General features: G+C 42.6%; 1 protein-coding gene across 1 annotated transcript; it reads right to left on the reverse strand.

Moving 5' to 3' along the window:
* Positions 1–4668: 4668 nt before the first annotated feature.
* LOC123490670 (extended synaptotagmin-2-A) lies at positions 4669–12294 on the reverse strand (the record flags this gene model as incomplete). The annotated part of the gene is made up of 6 exons (XM_045220563.1): positions 11500–12294; positions 7997–8038; positions 6756–6890; positions 6385–6461; positions 6148–6220; positions 4669–4758 (listed from the first exon to the last, which is right to left on the reverse strand). Coding segments are annotated over exons 1-6 (825 nt in total), but the record flags the coding sequence as incomplete, so codon positions are not given.
* Between the last annotated feature and the right edge of the window lie 551 nt (positions 12295–12845).

The raw sequence follows: 12845 nt of genomic DNA on the forward strand, positions 1-12845 counted from the left end.
GATAAGCTGCAGAATATAATATTTACCAAGAGAGCATCTATATTTCGCATAGCAGTCTATTTACCACCACAAACCGATGCTGGCACTAAGACTGCACTCAACAAGCTGTATAGGGCCATAAGCAAACAAGAAAATGCACATTCAGGCACTTCTCGTGGCCGGTGATTTTAATGCAGGGAAACTGAAATCCGTTTTTACCACATTTTTATGAGCATGTCATCTGCGCAACTAGAGGCAACACAACCCTAGATCACCTTTACTCCACACAGAAATGCATACAAGGCTTTCCCTCGCCCTCTCTTTGGCAAATCTGCCATAACTATATCCCTCCTGATTCCTGCTTACAAGCAAAGACTCAAACAGGAAGTACCAGTGACGCGTTCAATGCGGAAGTGGCCCGATGAAGTGGATGCTAAGCTACAGGAATGTTTCGCTAGCACAGACTGGAATATGTTCAGGATTCATCTGATAACATTGAGGAGTTTACCACATCAGTCACCGGCTTCATTAATATGTGCATCGACGATGTCTTCCCCACAGTGACCGCATGTACGATATCCCAACCAGAAGCCATGGATTACAAGCAACATCTGCACTGAGCAAAAGGCTAGAGCTGCCGCTTTCAAGGAGCAGGACACTAATCCGGACGCTTATAAGAAATCCGCTACGACTCATGATGAGCCATCAAACAGGCAAAGCGTCAATACAGGACTAAGATTGAATCCTGCTAAGCGCCCGGCTCTGACGTTCATCGGATAGGGCAGGGGCTAGTAAACTATCAGGGATTACAAAGGGTAACCCAGCCGTGAACTGCCCAGTGACACCAGCCAGCCAGATGAGCTAAATGCCTTCGATGCTCGGGGCTTTGAGGCAAGCAACATTGAACCATGCATGAGAGCACCAGCTGTTCTGGACGACTGTGTGATCTCGCTCTCCGTTGCCGATGTGAGTAAGACCTTTAAACAGATTAACATTCACAAGGTCGCCCGGGGCCAGACGGATTACCAGGACATGTACTCAGAGCATGCGCTGACCAGCTGGCAAGTGTCTTCACTGACATTTTCAACCTCCCTGACTGAGTCTATAATACCTACATGTTTCAAGCAGACCACCATAGTCCCTGTGCCCAAGAATGCCAAGGTAACCTGTCTAAATGACTATCGCCCCGTAGCACTCACATTTGTAGCCATTAAATGCTTTGAAAGGCTGTCATGGCTGACATCAACACCATCCTCCCAGACACCCTGGACCCACTCCAATTCGCATACCGCCCCAACAGATCTACAGATGACCCAATTTCTATTGCACTCCACACTGCCCTCTCCCACCTGAACAAGAGAAACACCGATGTGAGAATGCTGTTGATTGACTACAGCTCCCCATTCAACACCATAGTGCCCTCCAAACTCATCACTAAGCTCAGGACCCTGGGATTGAACACCTCCCTCTGCAACTGGATCCTGGACTTCCTGACCGGCTGCTCCCAGGTGGTGAGGGTAGGCAACAGCACATCTGCTAACACAGGGGGGCCCCTCAGGGTGCGTGCTTAGTCTCCTCCTGTACTCCCTGTTCACCCACAACTCCAAGACCATCATTAAGTTTGCTGACGACACGATGGTGGTAATAATAATAATAATAATAATAATAATAATAATAATAATAGGGACTTATATAGCGCTTTTCAAGGACCCAAAGTTGCTTTACAATTGTAGAAATAAAAAAAATAACAGGAGTCAAAACAAAACATCAGACTAAACAAAAATATGAAAAAAGAGACGGGTGGGCTCAAAGATGGAAAAGAGTGTGATGTATCAGTGTATGTATTTGTATTTATTACAGTCCATTAGCTGCTGCCAAGGAGACTCTTCCTGGGGTCCAGCAAAATTAAGGCAGTTATACACAATAAAAAAAACATAACAATACATTTCACAACACATTAAGTGTGCCCTCAGGCCACTACTCTACTACCACATATCTACAAACAAAACCCATGTGTACGTGTGTGTATAGTGAGCATGTTATCACACGTGTGTGTGTTTTTTCACAGTCCCCGCTGTTCCATAAGGTGTATTTTTATCTGATTTTTAAATCTGATTTTACTGCTTGCATGAGTTACTTGATGTGGAATAGAGTTCCATGTAGTCATTGCTCTATGTAGTACTGTGCGCCTCCCATAGTCTGTTCTGACCCTGGGGACTGTGAAGACCCTGGGTGTCTGAGCTGTGTGCTAGTAGTTTAAACAGACAGCTCGGTGCATTCAACATGTCAATACATCTCACAAATACAAGTAGTGTGAAGTCAATCTCTCCTCTACTTTGAGCCAGGAGAGATTCACATGCATATTATTAATGTAAGCTCTCTGTGTACATTTAAGGGCCAACCGTGCCCTGTTCTGGGCCAATTGTAATTTTCCTAAGTCCCTCTTTGTGGCACCTATCCACACTGAGGAACTTGAAGCTCTCGACCTGCTCCACTACAGCCCTGTCGATGTGGATGGGGGTGTGCTCGATATGGGTATGGGGAGGGTAGGGTTGGGATTTGATATGCCTGATCACTAACGACTTTGAAACAGTCTATAGGGAGGAAGTCAGTGACCTGGCAGTGTGGTGCCCGGACAACAACCTCTCACTCAACTCAAGACAAAGGAGCTGATCGTGGACTACAGGAAATGAAGGGCCGAACACGCTCCCATCCACATCGACGGGGCTGTAGTGGAGCGGGTTGAGAGCTTCAAGTTCCTCTGTGTCCACATCACTAAGGAATTATCATGGTCAACACACACCAACACAGTCATGAAGAAGGCACGAAAAGGCCTCTTCCCCCTTAGGAGGCTGAAAAGATTTGGCATTGGCCCTCAAATCCACAAAAGGTTTGTACGGCCCAGTACATCACTGGGGCCGAGCTCCCTGCAATCCAGTACCTCTATACCAGGCGGTGTCAGAGAAAGGCCCTAAAAACAAGTCATAGACTGTTTTCTCTGCTAGCGCACAGCAAGCGGTACCGATGCACCAAGTCTGGAACCAACAGGACCCTGAACAGCTTCTACCCCCAAGCCATAAGACTGCTAAATAGTTAACCAAATAGCTACCTGGACTATCTGCATTGACCTTTTTTGCACAAACTATGTTGACTCATCACATACGCTGCTGTTATTGTTTATTATCTATCCTGTTGTCTAGACACTTTACCCCTACATATATGTACATATCTACCTCAATTACCTCGTACCCCTGCAAATCAACTCAGTACTGGTACCCCGTGTATATAGCTAAGTTATCATTACTTATTGTGTATTTATTCCTTGTGTTATTATTTTTCTATTATTAAAAAAATAATGTCTCTCTGCATTGTTGGGAAGGGCCCATAAGTAAGCATTACACTATTAGTCTACACCTGTTGTTTACGAAGCATGTGACAAATACAATTGTATTTTATTTTATTCACTTTCATGCTGGGATGACCCAGCAGTTGGGTCTTTTTAATGTAATCCATAGGTTATTTTTAGGAGGCATGGCCTATTGGGGGCATGGCTTTCAGAGAGTTCATTTTAGACAGCCCTTGAGAGTAAATGTCATTCCTGTTCATCACGTTAAGTTTCACATTACATATTTTAATAGAAATGTAATAAGATATATATTTTTTGATTATACCAAAGTGGGGAACTCATTAAAGCTACGAAAGTGTCAGTGCTCAACCTTAACGCCTCCAGTCTTCAAAGAAAACCACCCAACTAAGTGACCCAACTGGCTGGATCAAAATAACCCAATGTGTGTTCTGTCCACTATTTACCTAGTGCTGGATTATTCCAGCATTTTTTGAGTGCATGGTGGGGCAATTAGAGCTTCTTCTCCAAGCATAACCTTAAGAGACCACGTACACAGGACTTTGCAGCTGTGCATTCCTGATCTTGCGTAGCCTTCCTAAGGCTGTTTTCCCTCCAGTTCTGGCAACACAGCACGGATAAGGGCTTCGCCTAATATGGTCTCCTCCTATCCACTAGTTGTGTCAGAATGTTTTTATTTTATTTGGCAGTCAAGATCGAACCATTTAAGGAGGAGAATGAAGGGTTGTCCCCTTCACTGTGATGCATTCTGGAGAATATTTTATATAGTCTGTCTCCCTACATAAATGAAAAGAGGGTCACTTATGATCTTTGCAATCCTTTTTATCCTTTACCTCAACCTTTCTTCCATAAATGTGCATAGCTGTTTTCCCATTTTTGGATGACAGATAACAGAGATATAGCATGCCCAAGGCTACAGAAACAGGAGTTGCTGTTCCAGAGTTTGTGGTCTGCTCTCACAGCACCATGTAACAACACTGTGATTTACAGTCTAGCCACTACACACTCTCCTCCTGCTTCCCCTCTCTGCTGTCTGCACTGAGGCTGTGTAGGCAGTGATAAGAAACCCACCAAAGTAGGACTAGCCTGATCTGTGTCTATTTAAGGCTCCAGTGTCTCCGCTGGGGACTCGTATCTGACTTAAATCGGCCAAATGTTTAGGCAGTACAGAGGCCTGGAGGCTCAGCACTAGAGGAAGGAAGACAGTGATAAAATACCCATTGTCAAACAACTGTCCTGCAAGCAGCTGACGATGCAACTGGCCTGAAATCCAAATGATAGAAAGAGGAAGTGTGTGTCAAGTGTATACAAGGGCTAGAACTTACAGGTTTTTTCAGGAAGAACAGGGACAGAGCTCCGACAAGGGGCATGTCACCTAGCAATGGCTCCATGACTACTCTCAACACTCCATGGAGCTGTGAAACACAAAAGAGGCATTAAGATTAAAAGTACACTCGCTCGCAGTGATAAAACAGAATCACACACAAGACACAAGGTTAAGGTAGCTTTCAGTATCATGGAACTAACACTCTGCAGGCCCTTGACCCACCTAATAAGCTCTATCGGAACATTCCAGAGTGGAGGCCTGGACATTACAAAGATGGCCCCTTTACTGTCATTATTATCAGGCCAACATAACATAACTGCTCTATGTTATCCTCAACTTGCTAAACAAATATCGAGCTAATTATATCTCTCAAAGACAAGTGTTGTGTTGCAGTAAAATCATCTCAAGCAAATTGGTGATACACAAAGCAACTCAAACAACAATGAAATTGCATCAATGATATAATTTTTTTTTTTTTATACATCTTCCGTTTGGCATGTCTCTTGTGATCCGGTTCACAGCAGCACTGATGGATGTGTTGACTTGACAACTGCGTAAGAGTTTTGAACAACCCTTCCCCCGCTTTTGTTCCATGCTGGCTGAACACCTAGCTAGCCAGTAACTAGCTAACACCAGACACAGATGAAAGGGGAAACATAAGTATCTTTGCCATAGATGGAATTTGTAAAATATATGTTTTGCAAATTAGTAACATATTGTATGAATTGCAATTCGTAACATATTGTTTGAATTGCAATGCGTAACATATCATACGAATTGGAAATGGATGATGGACATCCACAAATTAATACATACCATACGAAATGGAACATAATACATTTTACATTTAAGTCATTTAGCAGACGCTCTTATCCAGAGCAACTTCCAGTAAGTAGTGAGTGCATACATTTTCATATTTTTCCGTACTGGTCCCCTGTGGGAATTGAGCCCACAACCCTGACGTTGCAAGCGCAACACTAATTGGAGTGTTTCGGATTTACTTTCACTATATTTTGTCTACCCGAGTCCAGGTTGGTATAATAGGACCCTCCTTACTGACAATATTACAGCTCTTTGTCTCTAAGGAGACAGATTGATTGCTTTTCCTGTCAGCTATGTTTCACTGCTGCTATGCAATGGCCAGTGACATAATTTATTAACACTTGTATTGTTCTACCCTCTATTCTCTCCCACACACATAAGGTCACTGATCACATGGTATGTTGCTTGCAAGTCATTGCAATCAAAAACTAACTGAGCAAGCGGGCATCATAAAGCAACTTTAATATGCATTCACAACATTTATTTGGATTTAACTATCCTCCACTCTTCTGAACAGGGTTTTAGTGACAAAAACGACAATCAAATCAACCATTAGAGTTTTATAGTCCATTTCCGACTGCAAGTGAAGTGTATTTGTTAAAAAACTAAAACAAAAACGATTTTACATTCCTATGAAATAGAATGTATACATTACCTGTATGCTTTTAATACCAGCTTTGCAGTAGTATCTTTTGACGTCCACATCAATTTCAGTATTTCCAACGAAACTGAAAAAACACAATTATCAGCATCATCAAAAATCCCATGAATGTGTTCATGTACAGTAGGTGTTATTTAATAAAAATAATACAATCACATGACTACTACACACAGTACATTCTATGACAAGCCAAAGGCTAAAATCAGTCCAAAATAGAGATAGTCAGGTCACCTGATCTGTAGGTCCATGATGATCTGACGCTTGTCCACATTCTCTGTGTAAACCTTGACCCCGTTAATCCTCAAAGGCTAAACACAAACACAAGACAAATTACATCACCACTAGGCCTCAGACCCCCCACTTGTGTTTTACCCAGCATGAACTTCGCCACTACTCTGTGACCCTTTCTGGAAACTATTTAGGAGACACCCATCCACCACAGGCACGTGAATAGATAGGGATCTAGGATGCTAAAGCCACTGCCCTTTTGCCCTCCAATAACAAAAGTTCAGCTGTGAGTTGAATAGTGTAAAACATCTCATAAACAGTAAGTATGAGGCAGGGTTAGGTAGAGACTCCTGCTGATAAGTCTTGATGCTCACCTTGTCCCCCATGTCAATCTTGCTGAAACAGAAGGTGCTGAGGTGGGAGTTGGCTCCCTTCACGGCCGGTTCGATAGTCTCGTGGAACAGCTTCTCTATGAACTGGCAAATATACGGCCACATCTGTCTCACAGTCTGCAGGGCCACAGGGAGGAGAACGGATCAGTGAGTTGGCACCGGCCCACATTCTGACCATCATCCAATAAGTAATCACAGAAAATGTAGGAAGCAGAGTGAAGGAGCTGAATTCACTGAATTAATTATTCAATATCAGGGCACATATTCAAAATGTGTCTCAGAGTAGGAGCGTTGATATAGGATCAGTTTTGCCTTTCCATCATAATGAAATAAGACAGGAGGGACCTGTTCCTAGATTAGCACTCATTCTCTGAGACTCTTTGTGAAAACAGGCCCAGCAATATTCTAAAAGTGATGCGAAGGCATTTCAATTAGCTCATCAGTTCCATAATTCACAATACTGGAGAAACTCAACTCATCTATGACATTTTAATCGTCACGTGTTTTATTTCGTTAATAATGTGTACACAATAAATATTTTAAACTTAGGTTTCAGGTCATTACCTTATGGAACGGCTTAAGGCTTAAAGTGGCAATCTGCAGTTGCTACATCTATTTTTGGACTTTTAAATTATAGATATATTATATAACCTTGAAGATTCCTTGAAGAATATAACTTATAAATGCCTCATGAGCTTAGCTCAACTGTCGTTCCCCATCAGAACCCAAAATATAAAAGTTTGCTTTATTCCATTGTTTGTAAACAATGTACGTGTAAACAAACACTGTATAGCCTCAAAACATGGTTAAAACTATTATTTGTATCTCATGGATGGTCAGTCCTTCTATCGATAGCTCTGTCTATGAATTTGAGATTGTTTACATTTCTCCAGACCTATCCCTCAGCTGTTTACCAAAAACAGTGGCAAGGTGACCACCCTGTTGACTGCAGATTGCCCTTTTAAGAGACTATTAAATCTGATTGACTTCCTGATTTATGCATAGAGTACACTGCAAAAATAGAGCAGCTGTGTGGTTCAACATACGGCAGGGTACAGTACATCCCAATATATCTATATTTACAGCGCTGCAGTGAGGGGAGGGGGCTACAGTACAGATACTGTTCAGCGGTATCTACACCGCAAAACCCAGCAGGAAAAAGTAGGTTTTCATCAAAATAGAAGTGGAACATCTGACAGTTCGTTTTTTTGGTGTTATTTTACCTTGTTCAGCCACTCTACTCTTTCTACATCCGGGAAGTTGACCTAAAAGGAAGAAAATAAGATACATGCTCAAACACTGTTTTATTTGCTCATTTTCAAGTACCACTAGTCATACTGATTCCATCTTAACAACCACATTGTTGCATTGTTATTTTAACTTAAATAGCTGGTGGATATTCTGCCTTGGTTCAGCAGCAGTCTGGCTGCAGCCTGGTCCCAAATGGCAACCTATTCATATAGTGCACCAATTTTGACCAGGGCCCATAGGGCTCTTGTCACAAGTAGTGTACTATGTAGGGAATAGGGTGCCATTTGGGACACAGCTCTGCAGTCTGCCTGAACCCCTCCTGGCTATTATAAAGACATAACAGTACTGTAGCTGGAGCTATCCACTGAATACTGCACACAGTATGTGCTGTGCATCAGGGGGAGAGCCCTGAGCATACATACTGCCCACACAGCCCACATACTGTACCTACACGTGCACGCACGCACACACATACACACACACACCACATAACACCAGCTTTCATAGACCTACAATCATTATAGTCTAAAAGCAAAACGTTTCTATAGAGGCTGCCACACAGCCTAGCCTTTTCAGAACAACACAGAGGAAGTGTGCTGTCATGTGTTATCCCCTTGGGAGAGGTGGCACTAGAGGTGTAGCCGTGGCAACAACATTGCATGCGACAGCTACAGGGGGCAGTAATGCCAATGCTAATGCTGGTGAGAAAAGCGCTGATCCAGCATTAGTGTGACAGCATAGAGGAGCGTAGGCTCAGAAAGTGAGAGGAATGGGAAGTAGGGAGATAAACTACGGCTGGGTTTGACAGATTCAGGCCTAGTTTTTTTACCAGCCACAAGTGCCGCTGTTATGCAATCAGGAGAACTCAAATTGACAGGCTTTCCATTAACCTGACACATACTGTAAAGCAACCAATTCACAAAATAGCAGGCAGGGGATAGAGCCTTGCAGATACATCCTTTACTCAGATAATAAATTATGAGTGATATCAAATTACTGTGTAAGTGTCAAGAGGCTGGATGTGCATCATGCCTCACAACAGAAATTGAGATGTAATTTAAAATCCAGTACTGTCCATTTAAGTGAATTGAATAAAGATGCTGTTATACAACTATGGAAATGTATTGGAAGCATTATGGAAGCAACTTGCATGTACTGAATAACATTACACACCTGCATGTATACAACTCCATTAGAGTGGATATCAATGTATCCTACCCCTTTAAGTGTCTCAGGGAAAGTATTTACTTGTTTTCCCGGACAGTAGCTACCTTGAGATGGTTGGTGCTTGTGTCTCATAGGAGACTGAATAAACAGCAGGATCTTACTATAGTGTAGGCAGTATTAAGCAGCGGTCTATGACTCACAGCAGATTTATTTCCCAAACAAACAGGAGCAGTCAGGAGCACTCACTATTTATGTATGAGAGAACAGCATATTTATTCCTGTTCTGTTCTGCTGCTTATCTCTAGGAGAAATCTCTAGGAAAACATTTTTAGATCAGGTGTTACACTGCTGTGTTACATGATCTATTCTTTCCTTTCCACTCACTCAAAGGTACAGTATATACACTGAAACTAAGGGGCACTGGTTGCAGGTAAACACAGATGCAAATGTGGAGATTGTGGACTGTGGAGTTCGATTCCAATCAAAAGAGCAGGATTAGAACACATTCTACTATCTTGACAAGGAGGTGGGCAACTATTACTGTACCTTCATGTCTATGAGATCATCCTATTGACCCTGGTCATTATATAGGGAATAGGTGTATTTCAGTGTGGTGGAAGAACAACTATGTCTGAGTGAGTGTGTCTCCCAGAGGACAGGAAGCTTTTGTATAGCTCCTTGTTTCAGATACCTCCTTCTCCTCCTCCTCCTCCTGCTCCTCCTCCTCTTCAGAAACACAACCCAAGTGTCACGTTAAATTTTTTATTTAACCTTTCTTTTGACAGGGAAGTCACGCTGAGACCAAGGTCTCTTTTACAGATGAGCCCTGTAAATAAAAATATATACATTTCTATACAATAAAAGCACAAGGAGTTAAAAAAAACGAATCCACACAATCATACACACAAAACAATCATACACAAGTTTTAGCATCTCAGTCTGAGTGACCAGCTGGGACTGTCCAGACTGAGGCAGCTGAGCACCAGCGGTCAGTCTCTCCTTCAGTGCCTGAGGCGTGCCTATGGCAGCCTGCCAACAACAGGGCACAACACAGTGCAGCCAGTCCAGCTCAGCACTGCTAGGCACAGTTTAGCAAAGCACAGCACAGTAGTGACTAGTGAACTCTGATGAGAAAACTGTAATATACTGACTCACTGAATCGATGCTGCTGGCAGCTCCTTGTGTGGAGCAGCTCTGAGGCAGACATTTAATTTACTTCTAAATTAAATCATATTTCGAGAGACCTTCCGAGCTAGTTCATCACACTACCTCCAGCAGGCTTCTATACACATTAAAAGGTGCTGAAGTACCCACAAGGACTATTTTTACAGAGCCCTTTGGAAAATTGTGACTTGGAAACGAAGCCACAAGGCATGACACAGTGTGACAATGCCAAACATTTAGGATAAAAATAGGGTGAAAATTGGTCGTGTAACCCCATGTTTTTCCCCTTAACCAAATTAGTAGTCACCTTGGCAGCTGAAAGGGCAGAAGAGACAGACAAAAACTAAAGACTGTCCTAGTTAGACACTTGCTGAGCAACAGATCTCAAGAAGCATATCAATTATAAATCATATTCTCTTGTCATCAAGTATATGCCTAGTAGTATATGCCTAGTCTTCAACTTGATGGCAATTTGGTGACAAGGACCACTCAGATGGCATTATTGTAGGGTTTATCCTATGGCCCTAAATCTTGCTAGACTGAGTTCCAGTCTGTTTATGCCATCCAGTCTGTTTATGCCATCAGAGTGGTCCTTGTCACTCATTGTCATGCCAATGACAGCATAAACAGATCTGGAACCAGGCTAACAATAAGTGAGGTTAGATTGGGTGCATCTTTCAGGCATAATAATGCATGCAAAGTGTTGTTAGTTACCACAACAGTGGCAGGGCAATGTATCTTAAAATAACAGGGTTCCTCTGGGGCTCGGACATGTGTCCCTTCCACCCTGGTGTCCGTTTACCATTGTGCCATGCTGTATTTAGAGGGGGCTTAATCTAATGTCACTGCTGGGGACAGCTGCTTGATCAGAGCTTTACAGGTCAACACTGTTCTGTCTTCTGATCAGGTGAAGGTTTTCTAAGAAACTAAAAAATGATGAGTCACGTGCTGTAGCATACCATATAGGCTTATTTGGGTAATAGAAAAAACACGTTAATTATATGACTACTACATTTGATTATATCAAATGTAGTAGTCATATAATAATCCACAGAGTGACTAATTTAATAGTGGGATTGTGAGAATATTGAATGCACAATTACAGTATCCCAAAGGCGCCTTTATAACGGCATCTTCATCTTACCCATGATGGCAAATCAGAAGTTGTCAGACTTTGTTGGACAGTTCTCTCCTCTTGTTCAAAGAAGGCCAAGGCTCTGTACATTCGGGTGTTCTTGCTTCCTGTGTTTCTTCTCCACCAGAAGAATATCACAAGCCCTATTAGAAGCCAACTAAAACTGAATTCAAAATATCCCAAAACATATATGGGGAAAATGAGCACGAATGTCTTTGTAAAATGAATCCATGCCTGGGTTAGGTCACCCGCAGACGACCCAGACGTGCCATTGCCGATGTCTGCATGTGGAACTACGTTGGTATTGGGGTCGGTGTGAACATGGCTCGGTGCGTTTTGTCCATTCTCCTTTGATCCAGCAGAGTTCCCATTATGTGCATGGGCACCTCGTACAGCCGTCATTCTGTCTCTTGACATTCCTTCCTTTGCGCACACAGTTTCGATGGATTTTAGAGTAAAGACCTAAACCGAGGATTCTTCTTTATTAAACTATCACCAATGTTCAACCTCCTGCGCGCAGCGCAAAGACCCCCTATCAACCCCAGATTACGTTCACGTTAGTTCACCCGCATCCAAGCCCATTTTGCCCTGCTTGCTTCCCTAATACCGCGTTGAGTTCGGGTAGTTCATTTGCCATAACTACTGCAGTCTCACTCTTCGAACACACGTGCTCCTCTCCCAGCGCACGTTCGCGTTCTGTACTTCTTCGCAGGTTAGCGTTTTTCGTCATGAATATTGTTCTGGTGGCAGCTCTGCACAGTGGTCACTTGCTGGCACAGCCACAAAGTCAGAAAATCTGATATTAAACCAGTGGAGGCTGCTGAGGAGAGGACGGCTCATAATAATGGCTACAACGGAGTAAATGGAATGGCATCAAACACATGGTTGTGTTTGATGTATTTGATACCATTTCGCTCCAGCCATTACCATGAGCCCGTCCTCCCCAATTAAGGTGCCACCAACCTCCTGTGTGTTAAACCTAACCCTAACCTTAACCACACTGCTAACCATAATGCCTAACCCTAACCTTAAATTAAGACCAAAAAGCTAATTTTTGTTTTCATAAATTTTTACAATATAGCCAATTTTGACTTTGCAGCTGGCCTGAAATCATTCAGTTCTGCCTCCAGGACAAGACTCCTGACAATAAACGTCAACTGCTACTCCTTCAGGGAACCGTAGGTCAAGGAAGCTCCATGCGATAGAGTCACAAAATCGCCAGCCTGTGACCGGCAACTTCAGAGACATGCTCATGTATGGACCACTATTTAATAATAATAATCATACTTATTATTATTATTTTAGCTAATTAGCTAATTATTATTATTATTATTGACAACAGTAATCATCTTCAT

Source organism: Coregonus clupeaformis, unplaced genomic scaffold (assembly GCF_020615455.1).
Source record: "Coregonus clupeaformis isolate EN_2021a unplaced genomic scaffold, ASM2061545v1 scaf4345, whole genome shotgun sequence".
Taxonomy (NCBI): domain Eukaryota; kingdom Metazoa; phylum Chordata; class Actinopteri; order Salmoniformes; family Salmonidae; genus Coregonus; species Coregonus clupeaformis.